Source organism: Salvelinus fontinalis, chromosome 6 (genome assembly GCF_029448725.1).
Source record: "Salvelinus fontinalis isolate EN_2023a chromosome 6, ASM2944872v1, whole genome shotgun sequence".
In the NCBI taxonomy this organism is placed as follows: Eukaryota; Metazoa; Chordata; class Actinopteri; order Salmoniformes; family Salmonidae; genus Salvelinus; species Salvelinus fontinalis.
The window spans coordinates 31085318-31105092 of record NC_074670.1 but is presented as its reverse complement, the minus strand read 5'-3'; the positions used below and the strand labels follow the sequence as shown (position 1 = coordinate 31105092).

Below are 19775 nucleotides of genomic sequence, written 5' to 3'. Positions count from 1 at the left end.
ACTTCTCCAAAAATGCTTTGCAGCTGCATCTTCCAAATTGCATTCAGGAGACCAAGAGGGGACAAGTTAGGGGGGGAAGTGGCAGCATATACAGTGTTCAGGTGTCTTACTTCATTTTGAAACTCAGATGTAAGATCTCTGGAATACTTCATAAATCTGTGGTTGGCACACAGAAGGGACTTTATCCTCACTAAACTGCCAAACTTTCAGAACAGCAGAGAATTCTTCTACAATTTTTTCAGTGGTGTGGAACCTAGTGTCAAAGTCACTTATGATGTTGCCATAGCAGTAAAAAAACACTGTGTTCTGAAACACCGTTGCTGCACTGTCCTGAGCTGTCTCCTCTTGAGAGGTTTCATCATGGAATCTCTTCATTTTCCTCTGGCGGCTGTGTTCCTTGCTAAATTGAGGTGCAACATCCATTTGCGTAGAAATCAGTGTTGCCTCAGACAGCAGAGACTCCCATCCATCTCTAAGAGCCTGCATCTCTTCCTTTAAGGCTCTGATATTGGCTGCCTCTGTGTCATCAGAGATTTTGCCTGTCGTCAATGCATTGCAGTACCTGCAATTATGCCAATTGACATGTCATTCAACACAATGCTGCCCATCTCCTTCAGTTGGGAGTCGGGCTGGTTCAGGGGTATGGGGATGGGGAGACAGGGCTGCTGAGCCTGAAGCTGCATCTGTTGGGCCTGGCACCAGGCAGGGGCAAGTGATTTAGTATGAATAGCTTGCTAAAAGTTTGCCTGCATTGATTATATGTCGGCTAAAACATCTCTGGATGTTTACTTTTTAACAAAAACAAGAAAATTAAAAGAAACCGCAAGTTTTATTAGTACATTGTAAATCAAAAATTATATTAATGACAATAGGTTAATAATTTAATATAGAATTTATTTTACCCAATGTTCAACAAAAAAAATTAGGGCCCCTCAGTCACAGGCCCTTAGAATCATCCAACCCACCCCCTCCCCATATGGCACCCCCGATCACCAAGATTAATATTGTGATAGGTCCATTTTATTTTATACACAACATCAATCATTTTGTATTATTCATTCATTTAAACAAATAATTAGTCCCAAATGGGTGGTATCATTTACAAAAAATAAGAGATATTTTAGAGTAATATCTAACTCACACCTCCAGAGAGTATGGACCAGACAGTGATCAGAATTTTGAGCTCCTCAATTCAGTTGGTTTCTCCTCCTCATCAAGTCCGTTTTCAATAGTCCCGCTCTCTGATGTTCTAAGATCAACAAGTAAAAATCAATAAGTATGGTGCTTGCTTCAATTCACATACGTCACAATTCAAATATAGACAGCTAAAATGTAAAAAACAGAGGGGTTACTCACATTGTCTTCTCCACGAGTGGGTCTATGTAGTCTTGGAGCTCAGTGTTGAGGGTCTCTGGCAGTAGAAAGCACAGCCCCCCGCCGATGAAGGGCAGGAGGCCACAGATGAGCATGGGCAGGGCCTGGTGGTACACCTCTAGCAGATGCATCAGAGGGGCCAGGATGCCCGCCCCACGGGCACACATGGAGTTCAGACCCACACCATTCTGTCTGCAAGGAAGACATGAAGAAGGACATTGCAATAAATGTATCCAAAAGTGGATGAGGAGAAAATTTGACATGTATACACAGTATGAAGAATGAGGATATTATTCTGCTGTAATAAACATAATACATTGGGAATGTAACTAACCTTACAACGGTGGGATAGAGCTCAGCAGTATATACATAGACAATAGTGAAGGAGGCTGCTATAGCAAACTTTCCAGTCACTGCAATGACTGTCACCAATACTGGAAGGTCTAAGGGTCAAAATAAGACAGAAATAAGTACCACCAACAGGAATGTTTCAGAATATAACGCCAACTACACCAAGTTCAGGGAAATTTGACAAAGATAAAACATTTGAATGCTACACACTATAAACCCAGATAGGGTAGATGGTTGAGCATTTGCATAACTGGAAACAGCCTTCGGTAGTCACCTTCAGGAATAGCAAGAATTAGGAGACAAGCTGCTCCACCAAAGAAGAGAGTGCCTGCCTGACAGAGCCTCCTGCCCAGGCGCTCCAGGAGGGTGTAGCAGCCCAGGCGAGAAAGAATCTCTGCCAGGCCAAAGATGAACTGGGTCAGGTAGATGTCCAGGCCAAAATGGCCCACGTTAAGACTCACGCCGAAGTAGACCAGGCTGGTCACAAACCTGCCCCAAGGGAGAGTGGAAAAAACAGCTTGTAAAAACAAGATGGGGCATGAAGAAATGCACGCCATGAAGGAATGGACTACAATTGTTGTGAATTAATGCATTTAAACAGTATTTTGAATATTGATCATAACAGATGTTAAGTTTGTATTTAGCTAAGTCATTGGTCACACAAACCAGATGTAGCTCATGGTGAGAGCACGTTTCCTCAGGTTGGGTATCTTGAAGAGATCCATCATACTGCCCGTTGTAGACGTGTTCTCAGCCTCCAGCTAGAAGAAGATGCAACTAAATAATCTATACCACAAATGCAACTTCATATTATATATATATATATTTTACATGTTTACATTCTGTATCCCCAAAGTAAATTTATTCCAGTAAGGATGGTTAAATCACCATATCGAGTAATGACTGGGGGACCTCTCTCCTGTTGACCGCAGCTGCCCTCTGGAGCTCCTGCCTGGCCTCATTCTGCCTGCCTTGAGTTAGTAGCCAACGGGCCGACTCTGGGAGAATCCTAGCGCGTACACACCCACACAATATTGGTCTACAAATCCCCAAAAATGTGTGGTCATCCAAATATCCCTTCCAAAGAGGTAACTACACAATACATAAATAAGCCTTTGCTTTGATGAGAGGACAAACTCATCCACATAAAAATCAAACCTTACATCAGTATCTGGGGGCAATTTAATTGTTCCTTCCCTCCACCCGCTGCCCACGCACAAGCCACCATAAGGTATGAAGGTCAGGCTCACCAGAAGGTATGAAGGTCAGGCTCACCAGAAGGTATGAAGGTCAGGCTCACCAGAAGGTATGAAGGTCAGGCTCACCAGAAGGTATGAAATTCAGGCTCACCAGAAGGTATGAAGGTCAGGCTCACCAGAAGGTATGAAGGTCAGGCTCACCAGAAGGTATGAAGGTCAGGCTCACCAGGAGGTATGAAGGTCAGGCTCACCAGGAGGTATGAAGGTCAGGCTCATCAGAAGGTATGAAGGTCAGTCTCACCAGAAGGTATGAAGGTCAGGCTCACCAGAAGGTATGAAGGTCAGGCTCACCAGAAGGTATGAAATTCAGGCTCACCAGAAGGTATGAAATTCAGGCTCACCAGAAGTAGACAGCCAGTAGGAGGACGGGGCTGGAAAGCACCAGCTGCAGGGCCCTCCAGTTGCGGACCCCGTAGGCGATCCACGGCAGCAACATCAGCCCCACGGCATAGAAACATTGTGAAATGATGGTGAAGAGGGCCCGCTTAGATGTACTGGTCCACTCAGCCCCTTCCAAATAGGAAAATAACTATCACACTACAATGGTTTGGGGCTGTCAGCTCACCCAATAGTCAAACACTGTTTGATGATTGTAGACATTACAAGGTGTTATATTTTGGCTAATTGAGATTAGAGATTGGAGTTTATGTAGTAAGAAACAACCTGGGAGTATTGCCCCACCTAGCACAAATGTGTTCATGGCAATGCCTGATATTGTCATGCCGACCACGAACCGAAGGCTAATGTAGACATAGATGTTGGGGGAAAAGGCAGCGGCCACTCCAAACAGCAATTGGAAGAGCAGGGAAACGAGGATGGCGAAGCGACGACCAAACCTGCGGGGGTATTTCAAATTTTTGGGGTGACCTCTTCACTAAACTTGTGACAATTTAAAAAGTGGGTTGTGTGTTTTACCTGTCTGCCATAGGTCCAAACACCAGGGACCCTATTAGGAGGCCGGTCATGTAGATGGACTGTGATGCGTCACTCACACCTTTGTTGTCACACACCAGGTTAAACTGATGAGAAGGAAAGGAAAGAGGAGAGAATTTAGTTGCCTTTGATGATAAGGAAATGGATTGCTTCTTTTCATAATAAAAGCAACATACAGTATATGCCTAATCTCACAATATATCAGATACAGTGCATTCGGAAAGTATTCAGACCCTTTGACTTTTTCCCAAAAATGTTACGTTACAACCTTATTCTAAAATGGATTAAATCGTTTTTTCCCCCCTCATCAATCTACACACAATACCCCATAATGACGAAGCAAAACAGGTTTTTATAAAAATACATAACTGAAATATCACATCTACATAAGTATTCAGACCCATTACTCAGTACTTTGTTGAAGCACCTTAGGCAGCGATTACAGCCTCAAGTCTTCTTGGGGATGACGCTACAAGCTTGGCACACCTGTATTTTCTCCCATTCTTCTCTGCAGATCCTCTCAAGCTCTGTCAGGTTGGGATGGGATGCACAGCTATTTTCAGGTCTCTCCAGAGATGTTAGATCAGGTTCAAGTCCGGGCTCTGACTGGGACCTCTCAAGGCCATTCAGAGACTTGTTCCGAAGCCACTCCTGCGTTGTCTTGGCTGTGTGCTTAGGGTCATTGTCCTGTTGGAAGGTGAACCTTCACCCCAGTATGAGGTCCTGCGCGCTCTGGAGCAGGTTTTCATCAAGGAACTCTCTGTACTTTGCTCTGTTCAGCTTCCCTCGATCCTGACCAGTCTCGTAGTCCCTGCCGCTGAAAAACATCCCCAAAACAGGATGCTAACACCACCATGCTTCATCGTCGGGATGGTGCCAGGTTTCCTCCAGATGTGACGCTTGGCATTCAGGCCAAAGAGTTCAATCTTGGTTTCAGACTAGAGAATCTTGTTTCTCATGGTCTGAGAGTCTTTAGGTGCCTTTTGGCAAACTCCAAGCAGGCTGTCATGCCTTTTACTGAGGAGTGGCTTCCATCTGGCCACTCTACCATAAAGGCCTGATTGTTGGAGTGCTGCAGAGATGGTTGTCCTTCTGGAGAGATGGTTGTCCTTCTGGAAGGTTCTCCCATCTCCACAGAGGAACTCTGGAGCTCTGTCAGAGTGACCATCGGGTTCTTGGTCACCTCCCTGACCAAGGCCCTTCTCCCTCGATTGCTCAGTTTGGCCGGACTGCCAGCTCTAGGAAGAGTCTTGGTGGTTCCAAACTTCTTCCATTTAGGAATGATGGAGGCCACTGTGTTCTTAGGGACCTTCAATGCTGCAGACATTTTTTGGTAACCTTCCCCAGATCTGTGCCTCGACACAATCCTGTCTCTGCGCTCTAAGGACAATTCCTTCGACCTCATGACTTGGTTTTTGCTCTGAAATGCACTGTCAACTGTGGGACCTTCTATAGACCGGTGTGTGCCTTTCCAAATCATGTCCAATCAATAGAATTTACCACAAGTGGACTCCAATCAAGTTGGAGAAACATCACAAGGAATATCAATGGAAACAGGATGCATTTGAGCTCAATTTTGAGTCTCATAGCAAAGGGTCTGAATAGTTATGTAAATAAGGTATCTGTTTTTAATTTTTTATTAAAATAAAAATTAACTGTTTTCGCTTTGTCATTATCAGGTATTGTGTGTAGATTGATGAGGATTTATCTGATTTGATCAATTTTAGAATAAGGCTGTAATGTAACAATGTGGAAAAGGTCAAGGGGTCTGAAAACTTTCCGAATGCACTGTATCTGTGGATATAAAAGTGAATAAAGGTTGAAAACAAGACCTAAGCATTGACTTCATGAACAAGTCAAGGCCATTCTTACATAACTAAGGTATAACTCTGATATACAGTTGAAGTCGGAAGTTTACACACACCTTAGCCAAATACATTTAAACTCAGTTTTTCACAATTCTTGACATTTAATCCCAGTAAAAATTCCCTGTCTTAGACCAGTTAGGATCACCAAATTATTTTAAGAATGTGAAAAGTCAGAATAATAGTAGAGAGAATTATTTATTTCAGCTTTTATTTTTTTCATCACATTCCCAGTCGGTCAGAAGTTTACATACACTCAATTAGTATTTGGTAGAATTGCCTTTGTTTAACTTGGGTAAAACGTTTTGGGTAGCCTTCCACAAGCTTCCCACAATAAGTTGGGTGAATTTTGGCCCATTCCTCCTGACAAAGCTGGTGTAACGGAGTCAGGTTTGTAGGCCTCCTTGCTCGCACATGCTTTTTCAGTTCTGCCCACACATTATCTATAGGATTGAGGTCAGGGCGTTGTGATGGCCACCCCAATACCTTGACTTTGTTGTCCTTAAGCCATTTTGCCACAACTTTGGAAGCATGCTTGGGGTCATTGTCCATTTGGAAGACCCATTTGCGACCAAGCTTTAACTTCCTGACTGATATCTTGAGATGTTGCTTCAATATATCCACATAATTTTCTTTCCCCATGATGCCATCTATTTTGTGAAGTGCACCAGTCCCTCCTGCAGCAAAGCACCCCCATAACATGATGCTGCCACCCCCATGCTTCACGGTTGGGATGGTGTTCTGCGGCTTGCAAGCGTCACGCTTTTTCCTCCAAACATAACGATGGTCATTATGGCCAAACAGTTCTAGTTTTGTTTCATCAGACCAGAGGACATTTCTCCAAAAAGTACAATCTTTGTCCCCATGTGTAGTTGCAAACTGTAGTCTGGCTTTTTTATGACGGTTTTGGAGCAGTGGCTTCTTCCTTGTTGAGTGGCCTTTCAGGTTATGTCGATATAGGACTCGTTTTACTGTGGATATAGATACTTTTGTACCTGTTTCCTCCAGCATCTTCACAAGGTCCTTTGCTGTTGTTCTGTTCTGGGATTCATTTGCACTTTTCGCACCAAAGTACGTTCATCTCTAGGAGACAGAACGTGTCTCCTTCCTGAGCGGTATGATGGCTGCATGGTCCCATGGTGTTTATACTTGCATACTATTATTTGTACAGATGAACGTGGTACCTTCAGTCATTTGGAAAATGCTCCCAAGGATGAACCAGACTCGTGGAGGTCTACAATGTTTTTTCTCTGAGGTCTTGGCTGATTTCTTTTGATTTTCCCAAGATGTCAAGCAAAGAGGCACTGAGTTTCTTAGGTAAACCTTGTAATATATCCAAAGGTACACCTCCAATTGACTCAAGTGATGTAAATTAGCCTAACAGAAGCTTTTAAAGCCATGACATAATTTTCTGGAATTTTTCAAGCTGCTTAAAGGCAGAGTCAACTTAGTGTATGTAAACTTCTGACCCACTGGAATTGTGATAGTGATTTATTAGTGAAATAATCTGTCTGTAAACAATTGTTGGAATAATGACTTGTGTCATGCACATAGTAGATGTCCTAACCGACTTGCCAAAACTATAGCTTGTGAACAAGAAATTTGTGGAGTGGTTGAAAAACGCCTTTTAATGACCTAAGTGTATGTAACGTGTATGTAAAGTGTATGACCTAAGTGTATGTAAACTTCCGAGTTCAACTTTATATACAACAAGTGCCTTCAAGGGACACAGATTTAAAACACAGAACATAGTGATTGATGTCTAAACTTTTAGGAGAAAATTAGGGACATTATGAAAACTATTGTCAAGCTGCCAAATCAAATAGCGTAAACAGAACCAAACTAACTTGGGCTATCTGCACAAAACTGAACTTCTCAACAGGTAGTGCATAGAGTTAAATAGGAGTTGGGGTAAAGCAATGATTGCGCTCATCCCTACCTCTGTCACCAGAGTGGGGTTTCCTTGGGGGGTGTCGTAAACCCACCCATCTGTACAATATATGGTGCTGTTGATTCCTTGCTCTTGAATTGTTTCCAAGTCCAAGTCCACCGGTGTGAACATACGACAGCTCTCATATTCCCCAACATCATTCATTGGAAGTGTGAGATTTTTCTGTTGGTCATAGGTCAGTTTGGGTCCACGGGCGAGTATCCAGTCGGTGTTGCAGTGGTGAGGAAAATTCATACCTGTGAAAACTTGGCTGAACATGTGAAAGGCCATGAATATGTTGGGTATCGATATTGCCAACAACAGGCGATTTTGAAACGCTCCAAACTCACCAACTACTGGGAGTATCTTTCCGAATGCAACCATTCTCTTCTCGCCTGGGGTCCTGCATGGAAGACATTGGAAAATGAATCCAAGAAAGCCTACCACTTTTGTAAAATAGGGGCTACCTACCTAAAACTACTAAGGATTCTTTGACCAGTGGTACCCCTTTAGGAGAACCCTTTTTGGTTCCAGGTAGAAAGGTTGGTTCCAGGTAGAAAGGTCTAGGAACCAAAAAAGGTTCTCCTACAGCGACATCCAAATGATAATTCATGGTTATATATTTTATTGAAGGTTTATTTTTGAATTGTACACATTGTCAGCTAAAAGCTGAATTGCAGCATACATACGCCTATGTAAGTAAGTAAATAAAAAAATATGATATGCAATATACAGTACAATATTACAGTTAAGCAGCACTAAGCAGTCTCACAAAGGCATAGGGATGTTGTAATATCTGTCAATCTGAGTAGGGGGAAGGTTCAGATTGTGATTGGATCGGGTAGATCTGCCACTGAATTGGCCTTTCTTCTGAGGTAGCCATTTGTTGTAATCCTGGGATTTTGCAAGATTCTGGGCAAAGGATCTGCAGAGATGGGTGCGACCCGACTCCAAGCCCAGGTCATTGCATGCAGGAGGTGTATGGTGCCCATGATGATTTTGTTTGAATGTCGTTGGATGTTCTCAAGTTGGTTGTGTTGGTGGGCTGTGAGACCTGGGTGCCATACTGGAGCGGCGTACTCTAGCACTAGATGGACAAAGCAGGTGTAGAATGTCAGAAGGTCTTCTGGGACGAAGATTGAAGTGGCGATGATGGTTCTTCATGAAGAGCCTTCGGTTTCCTTTTGTGGTAATGTCGGAGATGTGTATGTCCCATTTTAGGTTAGCTTGGAGTGTAACACCAAGCACTTTGGTGCTGGACACAACCTCAAGTGTGTGGCCGGAGATGTATAATGGAGGAAGGTGTCTTGATTCTATGAGGGTCGGGTCATCCACAAAGGCCTAGGAGTTGGATAGGGTACCCTCTGATTTTTATTTTATTTATGCAACCTTTATTTAACTAGGCAAGTAGGCCTACCAAAAAGGCCTTCTGCGGGGACGGGGGCTGGGATTTTTTTTAAATACACACACACATAGGACAAAACACATATCACGACAAGAGACAACACAACACTACATAAAGAGAGACCTATGACAACATAACAAGGCAGGAACACAAGACAACACAGCATGGTAGTAACACAACATAACAACAGCATGGTAGCAACACAAAACATGGTACAACCATTACTGGGCACAGACAACAGCACAAAGGGCAAGAAGGTAGAGACAACAATACATCACGCAAAGCAGTCACAACTGTCAGTAAGAGTGTCCATGATTGGGGCCTCCCGGGTGGCGCAGTGGTCTAGGGCACTGCATCGCAGTGCTAACTGCGCCACCAGAGTCTCTGGGTTCGCGCCCAGGCTCTGTCGCAGCCGGCCGCGACCGGGAGGTCCGTGGGGCGACGCACAATTGGCATAGCGTTGTCCGTGGTAGGGAGGGTTTGGCCGGTAGGGATATCCTTATCCTTGTCTCATCGCGCTCCAGCGACTCCTGTGGCGGGCCGGGAGCAGTGCACGCCAACCAAGGGGGCCAGGTACACGGTGTTTCCTCCGACACATTGGTGCGGCTGGCTTCCGGGTTGGAGGCGCGCTGTGTTAAGAAGCAGTACGGCTGGTTGGGTTGTGCTTCGGAGGACGCATGGCTTTCGACCTTCGTCTCTCCCGAGCCCGTACGGGAGTTGTAGCGATGAGACAAGGTAGTAATTACTAGCGATTGGATACCACGAAAATTGGGGAGAAAATGGGATAAAAAATAAAAAAATAAAAAAAATAAAAAAAGAGTGTCCATGATTGAGTCTTTGAATGAAGAGATTGAGATAAAACTGTCTAGTTTGAGTGTTCGTTGCAGCTCGATCCAGTCGCTAGCTGCAGTGAACTGAAAAGAGGAGTCACCCAGGGATGTGTGTGCTTTGGGAACCTTTAACAGAATGTGACTGGCAATAGAAGATATCTCAGATAGGGGGGAGTGAGGCCTAAGAGGGTTTTATGGGTCTTGTGACGGGTATACAGAGATGATCAGTTTACAGAGGAGTATAGAGTGCAGTGATGTGCAGTGATGGCCGAATGGTAAAGAACATCTAGCCGTTCGAGAGCACCCTTACCTGCGCCATTGACGTGAGCCACGAATACAATTGGACCAAGCCGTGTGCCCTGGGGGAGGCCACAGGAGAGTTCTTGGGCCTGGGATAGAGTCTCATGGGATCTTGCAACCTGGCTACGCCGGAATGGATGTTTCAAATTCATGGCATGATCTGTGGTCGGACAGATAATTGCAAAAGGTGTTTCATTGCAATTGCGTGATCCACAAGATCAAAGGCCTTGCAGTAGTCTGTCAGGACCCATGTGCTGGAGGTGCCTCTGGTGTCTGCTGTTCTGTACAGGCAGTGGGTGGTTGAGCGTCCCTTGAGGCAGCCAAACTGTTGTTTGGAGATGTTCTTTTGAATATCCTGTGTTGCCCATTCAGCAACAAAACCTTCACACAGAAGGGGCGTGAGCAAGATGGGCCGTAGCTGGTCAATCCTCGGTGGATCACTCTTCAGCAGGAGGACTATTGTCTCCTTCCATTGATGTGGACCCACTCCTTCAAACGGGGAGGTGTTGAAGAAGTCAGTCAGGTGGGTGGATATTGCAACAGCAACTTCCCTGATGAGTCTGCCACTGATGAGGTCAGGACCTGGGGCTTTTCTGGTTGGAACGGAGAGTAGTTTCCTGTGCATTTCACATGGTTCAACAGTAGGGAGTGGCATAGCTGACAAAAATGCAGGTAGGTCTGACAGGTTTAGTGTAGGTAATGATGTGGTGACAGATGAAAACTTGGCATTTATAGCATTGGCAATGGCAGAATGGTTGTCTGGGTCGAGCCTGTCAACTTTGATGGAGATTTTTACTCCTGGTCAGAGATTTATTTTGATGGTACCTGCTTTTTGCTAACCATAACGAGTGTAGCATACAAGTCATAAAGAGTGTACAGTGCATCAAAGATGCAGAATTTTCTTTAAAAAGGTCAAATATGTTATTTCCAGTCACATAAATAAACCTATATTTTAACCCCAGAAAGAAACCTGGCCTTTGATTAATACACTCAGCTTATTATTACTGACCATCAAGTCGACCTAAAATAGTCAGTCTAGTGTGGGATAGAAAAAAATCACATTCTGAAAAGCACTAATATTGTGAAATAGCCCAAATGCAAGTCGTGTCATCAAGTTTAAGGCCTACCTTTACCAGGTGAGTCCCTTGCCTGGCCCCCGCTATTTTGCCTGCGCAACAGGGTAAGGGTGGTAGCAGCACAAAGTACTGTACAGTGTAGTTAACTGATGAATTGACGTGCCAAAATGTTAACTCTTGAGGGAGTTCTATTATCCTTAGCCGCGTAGCAACGGTCAATGGCCCGTGACGCGAACGGGCAAAAGTGGTGAGGGATGAGCGCCAGTTTCAACTCGAACAGTAATCCGCGCCAATAGTTCATGTTGTCAACAAGGTAGCATGATGCATCGTCCAGAAACACAAGTACATCTATTTTCCATAAAATATGTATTCGAATTTTCATTTTTTTTTCAGTGGGCTGGCAGATAAAGCGTTTTTATCAAAAACAATCAATTTTGCATGTAAAAAACAACACAATGTACTCATTACTCCATGTGCTTATGGCCGGTTCAAAACAACTGTAAACTCGGAAAAAAAATACAAGGTCAAATCATGACGTCAGTGATATTCAAATCGGAAAGTCTGAGCTCTTGAAAGAGGTTCGAGTTCCCGAGTTGGAATTCTGAGTTGGCTGACCATTCAAATGATTTTTCCCAGTTAGAGTGCGTTTTTTTCGCTCCGAGTAACCAGTTCTTTTTAACGCGCATTTGTAGCCGACTTCGCTGCGGACTTTGACGGGTCACCCGGCTGACGCCCGGGAGGCAGCTCAGTTCCAAAGCGAATGCAATCACCCGTCACCCGTTATACACTCCTCCCGCAGGGGTAACTCGGGCCAGATAATCAAATCCCCTCATTGAGTTTATTATCCAATCGATCAATAAAACCAGGGAAATACGGACGTTGGATGTTAGATTAGTCCTAATTGGCTCATTTCTAATATTGTGTGGTTTAGTTTAGTCATGGTCGACTAATTTCTAATGTTGTGTGGTACGTCATCTAAATGATTGCCATTGCCGCCCACACTGCAACAAACCCGCCATTTGGAACCTAATCCAATCCTGTTTGATAACAAGGTAAAGTATTGAATATATTGGCATACTGTAATAGTTGGCTATAGATTTCCAATGAGCCAGAATGGTCATATTAAGTATCATTGTAGCGATAAAACAAATTTCAGCAGTTAGACGCATTCAGTAACTAAAAATAACTGGATGGCTGCTACGTTGACAAGAAGACTGAGCTAACCGCGGTAGCTAGCCAAGTCAGGCAGCATCAGCGGGAACGTATTGACTTTACTAGCTAGCTATCTCGTTGATAGGTTTCTACCTAACACCGTCATTGTCAATAAAACGGGTTAGTAAATATCTAGATAGCTAGCTAGTTTTCAGTCTGTGTGGTGGTAAACTTTGATACATGGCGTATAGTTGGCTAGCTAGCTAACGTTAACGTTAGCTCTCTGTGTTCAAAACAAACCTGCGCGCCAAATCATGTCTCCGGGCGCCACACTGCAAAAAGTTATACACCACAAGATTAAATGTAATTTACTGTTGTAGCTGGCTAGCCATGTATACTTATAATGACAACTATCTGGTGGTGGGTAAATTGTGATTGGTTGTAATTTTAACTAGCTAACGTTAGTTTTTGTTGTATTGTTTGGGCTTGCTAACCCCTTAACATCTTAACTATCTAACATTGTTCTCAGACATGACATTGTCAAGTCCGATTGAAAGTTGTTGACTAGCTAACGTTAGCTTAATGTTTTTAGTTATATTATTCGCATAAAAAGGACGGACTATAGTCAGGTACTTCTCCAGGGATATCTAGCTAAACTGATGGTAGAACTACTTTCTTCCCAAAACAGGGCAGCAAATGTTACAAAGTGCACTGACATGACTGAAACGATGGATGAAAAGATGGAGGTTTGTCCCCTGTCGGATGAGGTAGAGAAAGAACCAAAGGTTGAATACCTGGCGGACTCACCAGAAAAGGCCCGAAAACCACGGAATGAAATGAGTAGAGACATAAGTATGATAAGTCAATGATGTTTATGAACCCGTTTTGCTCAAAATAGGCCTACACTGTTAATTTATAGTTCAGTACAGGTATCTAGCTAGTTATCATCCTTCCTTTACCTTCCTCAGCTTTGCATGGGTCCAACTTGTTAGTTATTGCATGCACAGAGGCCTGGTTTGCTACAGTTGATGAAGCCAGCAGCACTGAATTATATTTGACCTGTTATGTTCTTCTTGCAGCTCTATCTCAAATAGTTGAAGGGAAGAGGGAGAAAAAGATGGTGCAAAGACTTGATTTCCAGGTTGCAAAACCTGCGAAGGTGCTGAAAGTTGAAAATGGTAAGATGGAGCATCTTCAGACATGCCTATCAACAAAAAGTTCTCATCAGTCTCGTAGTCTATTGGGATGCAACGGTATCATGTACCAGCCCCGCTGGTATCCCATATAATGCTTCCTCCACCATTTTGCCCTCAGTAGTCAGCTCATTATTTAACAGTACAACCCTAATGTTTTCACTCCCTCTCAGGTGGCGGAGATAAATTAGGAGACATTGCGAGAGTGAACCACCACCTCGGAAAGCTGAAGGTTCCAGATCTGAAACCGCTTCATACAATTCTCTTTGATATGCCAGGTAAGGTAAGTGTATCTTACACTTTTTTTAAAGGCTGAGTAATGTCACAATGGACACCCCTGTGTGGGTAAAACAACACTAGAGTTGTTGTTGTTAGTCGGTTGTCATTATTGATGGTTCTTTCTTCAGATTGCCACAATGAGGAAAAATATGCGGCTGTTCAATGGCTTCCCGTTCGAGGTTGACAGTGATCCCTATATAAAGAAGAAGGAGAGGATGATGAAGTAAGAAGGAGAGAGTTGCGCAGTTAGGACTTGTGAAACAACAGTAGTAGCGTTTATACCGTACCAGTCAAAAGTTTGGACATCCCTAGTCATTCAAGTTTTTTTTTATTTATTTTTTTACATTTTCTAATAGTGAATACATCAACTATAAAATAACACATATGGAATCATGTAGTAACCAAGAAAGTGTTAAACAAATCAAAATATATTTGAGATTCTTCAAAGTAGCCACCCTTTGCCTTGATGATAGCTTTGCACACTCTTGGCTTTCTCTCAACCAGCTTCATGAGGTAGTCACCTGGAATGCATTTCAATTAACAGGTGTGCCTTGTTAAAAGTTCATTTGTGGAATTTCTTTCCTTAATGCGTTTGAGCCAATCATTTGTGTTGTGACAAGGTAGGGGTGGTATACAGAAGATAGCCCTATTTGGTAAAAGACCAAGTCCATATTATGGCAAGAACAGCTCAAATAAGCAAAGAGAAACGACAGTCCATCAAGAACTTTGAAAGTTTCTTCAAGTGCAGTTGCAAAAGCCATCAAGTGCTATCATGAAACTGTCTCTCATGAGGACCACCACAGGAAAGGAAGTCCCAGAGTTACCTCTGCTGCAGAGGATAAGTTCATTAGAGTTAACTACACCTGAGACATTTTGCCCAAATAAATGCTTCACAGACTTCAAGTAACAGACACACCTCAACATAAACTGTTCAGAGGAGACTGCGTGAATCAGGCCTTCATGGTCCAATTGCTGCAAAGAAACCACTACTAAAGGACACCAATAAGAAGAGACTAGCTTGGGCCAAGAAACACAAGCAATGGACATTAGACCAGTGGAAATCTGTCCTTTGGTCTGATGAGTCCAAATTTGAGATTTTTGGCACCAACCGCTGTGTCTTTGTGAGACGCAGAGTAGGTGAACGGATAATCTCCGCATGTGTGGTTCCCACCTTGAAGCATGGAGGTGTGAGGGTGCTCTGCTGGTGACACTGTCTGTGATTCAAGGTGCACTTAACCAGCATAGCTACCACAGAATTCTGCAGCGATACGCCATCCCATCTGGTTTGGTCTTAGTGGCACTATCATTTGTTTTTCAACAGGACAATGACCTCCAGGCTGTGTAAGGGTTATTTGACCAAGGAGGAGAGTGGTGGAGTGCTGGATCAGATGACCTGGCCTCCACAATCACTTGACCTCAACCCAATCTAAGATGGTTTGGCATGAGTTGGACCGCAGAGTGAAGGGGAAGCAGCCAACAAGTGCTAAGCATATGTAGGAACTCCTTCAAGACTGTTGGAAATGCATTCCAGGTGAAGCTGGTTGAGAGAATGCCTTAACAGCTTTGCACTCTCTTGGCAAAGGGTGGCTACTTTGAAGAATCTCAAATATATTTTGATTTGTTTAACACTTTTTGGTTACTACATGCTTCCATATGTGTTATTTCATAGTTTTGATGTCTTCACTATTTTACAATGTAGAAAATAGTAAAAAATAAAGAAAAACCCTTGAATGAGTAGGTGTACAGACTTTTGACTGGTACTGTATATATTTTTTTACCTTTATCAGGGAATCATACTGAGACCAAGGTCTCTTTTACAGATGAGTCCTGAATTAAATAAATGACAGCAATACAAATGTCAAAATATAAATGCAAGCAGAAAGAAACACGGTCATTAGAAATTAACATTCATCAGTAAAAAGGTCCTCAATCAGCTTTTTGAATTGCACTAGAGGCACCAACACATCCAGTTTTAGAACATTTTGAAGATTGTTCCACAAGGTGCAAGAACTAAAAGCTGATTTACCCAACTCAGTAGGGACCAAAGGAATTTCCAGAGTGAACCATCCCTGAGACAGGTTCAGGTAACTTGTGTCTAAAGTTGAGTAATTGTGTTTGGTACAGTGGACTTTTTGTTAAAATGAAAACGGCAATGTATCAACCTACGTAACTTGACATCAAAGGGCCAACTAACTTTTTGGTAGAGAATGAAGTGATGAGTACTAAAATTGTCGGCTGTAATAAAGCGCAGTGTGCTATGATAAACTGCATCGAACGGCTTTAATGAAGTAACATGTTTAAACATTATCTGAACTATTGTTGTGGATCAAACGTACTCTATTGCACAATAAACAAGCAAACTAATGACTAGTATTTGTGTGCTCTGATTCAGGATAACATGCGTAAGGTTGAGGACCATCTGTAAAGTGTTGGACCTGGAGAAGGGTGGAAACCAGTCAGTCCTCATTGACAGGATCATAACTTTCCTCATGAGTCCCAGAATATCAGGAAAGGTGAGTTAAAGGTCTTCTTTATTTTTCAAATAAACTGTCCTTAACAGTTTTCATGTAGTGACTGCTCTTTAGCTAGATACACATTTCTTGAGTTTGTTGTCTTGTCAAACCGAATACAAAATCCTTCCCATCTGCAGCCTGTTATCTCAAAGAAGAAGAAGAAGTCTAAGAAGAATATCTCAACCAAAGACTCTAAGAGCAAGACCAAGGCTAAGGCCAGGAGTACATCCAGCAGTCCCCGGAAGGTCAAAGCAGAGAGCAAGTCCAAAGCCATCGTCACTGATTCTAGCAGTGATGAGGATGATGACGACGACGAAGAGCAAGGAGTCACAGTAGAACAAGACGAGTCAGACGCCGAAAAGAAGAGCTGGAAAGCGGGAAAGCGGGAAAAGGTGACGACCGATGAAGATACCGATGATTCTGAAGACTACGGCGATGAGGTGAGCAGAACTGAAATGTTGTAATGTAAACTGATAGGTATTGTCCATTGGAAATGTATTTTCCCCTATTTGGTCTTGGACAATACTAGTGGCACTATATAAATATTCTAGAACTGTAAAAGGGAACGGTCAACCTGTTCTGTCACTCAAAGATTAACCACAGTCCCTTCTCTCCTACCAATCAGGATCCCAAGTCAAATCCAGCAGCCAAGGGCAAGAGAACATCTGCCAAGAAGCGCGCGCAACCAGCAAAGAAGGCAGCTCCTGCCAAAAAGAAAACGAAAGACTCCGACCAGTCTGAGTCTGATTCAGACAAGGATGATGAGGATGAGAAAGACAGCGAGAGTGAAGTTGAGAAGGTGAGATTCTTCTGTCAATCTGTCTCTGATTCTGGATTTGCTAAACTCACAGCAAGTCTTGTGAATACAAAAGTCAACAGTTTGGGTTTGTGTTCATATTTGTATGTAATTATGTCACAGATCATGTCTATAATATCTCGATAGGGTTTTTACCCATTTGTCTTTTTATCTTGAACCAATGGAATTAACTCATGGATTGACTTGTCCTCAGCCAAAAAATAAACCGTCAGCTAAGAGGGCAGCACTGGCTAAGACCAAGAAAGCAGACAGCAGCAGTAACAAACAGAAAAAGACTGCCAGCAATGGTAAGAATCTGTAGATTTACTTTTATAGCACGTTTCATACGTCATTGGCAACCTGTAGCCTAATGCTTATTGTTATGTTTTTCTCTGCTTGTTTTCCTCTGCTTGTTTTCCTAAATAGCAGCACTCGACAGCTCGGATGACGATGAGCCGTTGATCAAGATGATCAAGAAGCCTCCTACAGATGAGCAGCTAAAGGAGACGGTGAAGAGGCTGCTGAAAGACGCCAACCTGGAGGAGATGACCATGAAGAAGATCTGCCAGAAAGTATGTTTGCTTCTCAAATATCTGATTTGATATCACAATGTTGGTTGGTTTACCTGTAAAAGTCTCTAACGCAACAACTTCTCTGTCCCAGGTGTACGACACATACCCAGAGTATGACCTGACCAGCAGAAAGGACTATGTCAAGCAGACAGTAAAAACGGTGAGTTACCTGTCCTCCCTTGGTGTTCTGGAATATCAGCACTGTGCTTGCCTTATCGACTACTCAAGTCTGTCAATGTCATTACCCCCCCCCCCCCCCCCCCCCCAAAAATGTGTGTGAATGCTTTTCAATTATGTTTTATCTGTTGGCAGACTGATTTCTTTGTATAACCATCTGTTTTGTTGTTCTTTGCAGCTGATTTCCTAAAGAACATGGAAAAAGACATAAACAGTCCCTTGTGACAAATAACTGTGAATGTTCCAATGCTGGAAAAGGATAATCAAAAGAATGTGCCTATCTTCCTAGAACTGCTCAAACCCCCAGTTTTACTTCGTTGTGTTTGTTTTTATTTAAATCCTAATGTTTTTATGTTTCCATATTATGTAATTTCCAAATTGATTGCGCACTTCTCTTAGGTCATATGTAACATGTTACATAAGGCTTATGCATTTGAGTCATTGCTTGTTAATAATCTGTGCTTTGTTAATACACTTAACTTTACAGTTTTTCTACTGATCCCAAGCAGAGGGTGTTAGGCTAAACGAACAGTGTTTTAGAGATTCAAGGTTGGTCACTATAAATGGAAACATGTCCTCAGGCAATGCATGAATTCACACACTGTTGATTTTAAATGTATTTCCTGAATTGACCAGTCAAAATGGAATAAGGGCCCTCACTATAGCTATCCACTGCCTTTGCCTTCTGTGGAGGATTTCAAATCTTTCCCTCTGTGGTTTTGATGCACGGCCTTATAGCAACAAGGCTGGGGTGTATTCACTAGGAACCAAAAGGGGAGGGCCCTACTGGAATTTGACCAATAGAAACTCTGTTTTTAGTAAGCACGCGTTTTCTGTTGCAAAACATTTTGGACTAATAATTCCACTCCTTTTCCATTCTCCCTAGACATTTTGTGTGAAATTGTTTTGCATGGCAAGCTGTTCAATTGAGTTTTGAAAAGTATTTATTGTCATGGTCAAGTCTTCAAACATATATTCCTTGATTGCATTTATAAGACTTCATGTTTTTATATGTAAATGTGTACATTTTGTTAATCATTCCCTTTTGATGAGATCCTGTTTTAGTCCTTATTTTGTCTCTGTATGCAGTACAGGATTCTGATTTATGTTGTCACCTTGCTCAATGAAGAGTTGGATCATTTTAGGCAATGTACCTTTGACAGAGTAAGTCATTGAATGAAAATGTTCTGCATATAAATTTACATCAGATTTTTGAACTAACACTTGTCTATCTAGTGTTTTGCTAAAGCCAAGATACTCATTACTAAGGTGGTAAACAGTTATGATATTGGCCCTGTTACAGCGCATCAAAACCATAATGTCATGTAAATTGTGCCTGCCAGATTGAGCTACAAACAATATTGGTCAGTACTATCTGGAATCCTTGGGATGTTCCTAAGTACCCATTTTACATTTAAAGTTCAATGGGTCTGAGGAATGTCTCAAGGATCCTGGTTAGCAGGGACTAAATAATATTGGCTGTGTTCAAGAGGATCAAAACAGTATTATAAACTGGGTGGTTTGATCCCTGAATGCTGATTGACTGACAGCTGTGGCATATCAGACCGTATACCATGGGTATGACAACATTTGTTTTTACTGCTCTAATTGTGTTGGTAATCAGTTTATAATAGCAATAAGGCACCTTGGTGGTTTGTGGTATATTGCCAATATACCTTGGCTAAGGGCTGTGTCCAGGCACTCCTCGTTGCGCCTAAGAACAGCTGTTAGCTGCGGTATTTTGGCCATATACTGTTAAGGCTGCGAAGG

General features: G+C 42.7%; 2 protein-coding genes across 6 annotated transcripts; one reads left to right on the top strand and one right to left on the bottom strand.

Annotated features, from left to right (window-relative positions):
* Nucleotides 1-998: 998 nt before the first annotated feature.
* Nucleotides 999-11463, bottom strand: LOC129857651 (solute carrier family 22 member 13-like). 3 transcript variants are annotated; one of them, XM_055926107.1, is made up of 11 exons: nt 11375-11463; nt 7722-8115; nt 3900-4003; nt 3666-3820; nt 3326-3494; nt 2614-2734; nt 2392-2486; nt 2000-2214; nt 1709-1817; nt 1357-1566; nt 999-1249 (listed from the first exon to the last, which is right to left on the bottom strand). In XM_055926107.1, exons 2-11 carry the CDS (start codon nt 8094-8096, stop codon nt 1171-1173), a joined length of 1632 nt encoding a protein of 543 aa, XP_055782082.1. In that variant the 5' UTR covers nt 8097-8115; nt 11375-11463; the 3' UTR covers nt 999-1170. The 3 variants fall into 3 exon arrangements, with proteins under 3 accessions (XP_055782082.1, XP_055782085.1, XP_055782083.1); XM_055926110.1 differs by lacking the exon at nt 11375-11463 and having other exon boundaries at nt 7722-7983; nt 8063-10251; XM_055926108.1 differs by lacking the exon at nt 11375-11463 and having other exon boundaries at nt 7722-10251.
* A 462-nt stretch (nt 11464-11925) lies between these two features.
* Nucleotides 11926-19226, top strand: LOC129857655 (protein DEK-like). Of its 3 annotated transcripts, none has more exons than XM_055926117.1 (12): nt 11926-12375; nt 13164-13327; nt 13555-13653; nt 13842-13951; nt 14076-14170; nt 16340-16460; nt 16598-16900; nt 17086-17259; nt 17471-17564; nt 17686-17828; nt 17920-17988; nt 18184-19226. In XM_055926117.1, exons 2-12 carry the CDS (start codon nt 13192-13194, stop codon nt 18193-18195), a joined length of 1356 nt encoding a protein of 451 aa, XP_055782092.1. In that variant the 5' UTR covers nt 11926-12375; nt 13164-13191; the 3' UTR covers nt 18196-19226. The 3 variants fall into 3 exon arrangements, with proteins under 3 accessions (XP_055782092.1, XP_055782090.1, XP_055782091.1); XM_055926115.1 differs by having other exon boundaries at nt 11930-12375; nt 17683-17828; XM_055926116.1 differs by lacking the exon at nt 11926-12375 and adding an exon at nt 12537-12655 and having other exon boundaries at nt 17683-17828.
* Nucleotides 19227-19775: the final 549 nt, after the last annotated feature.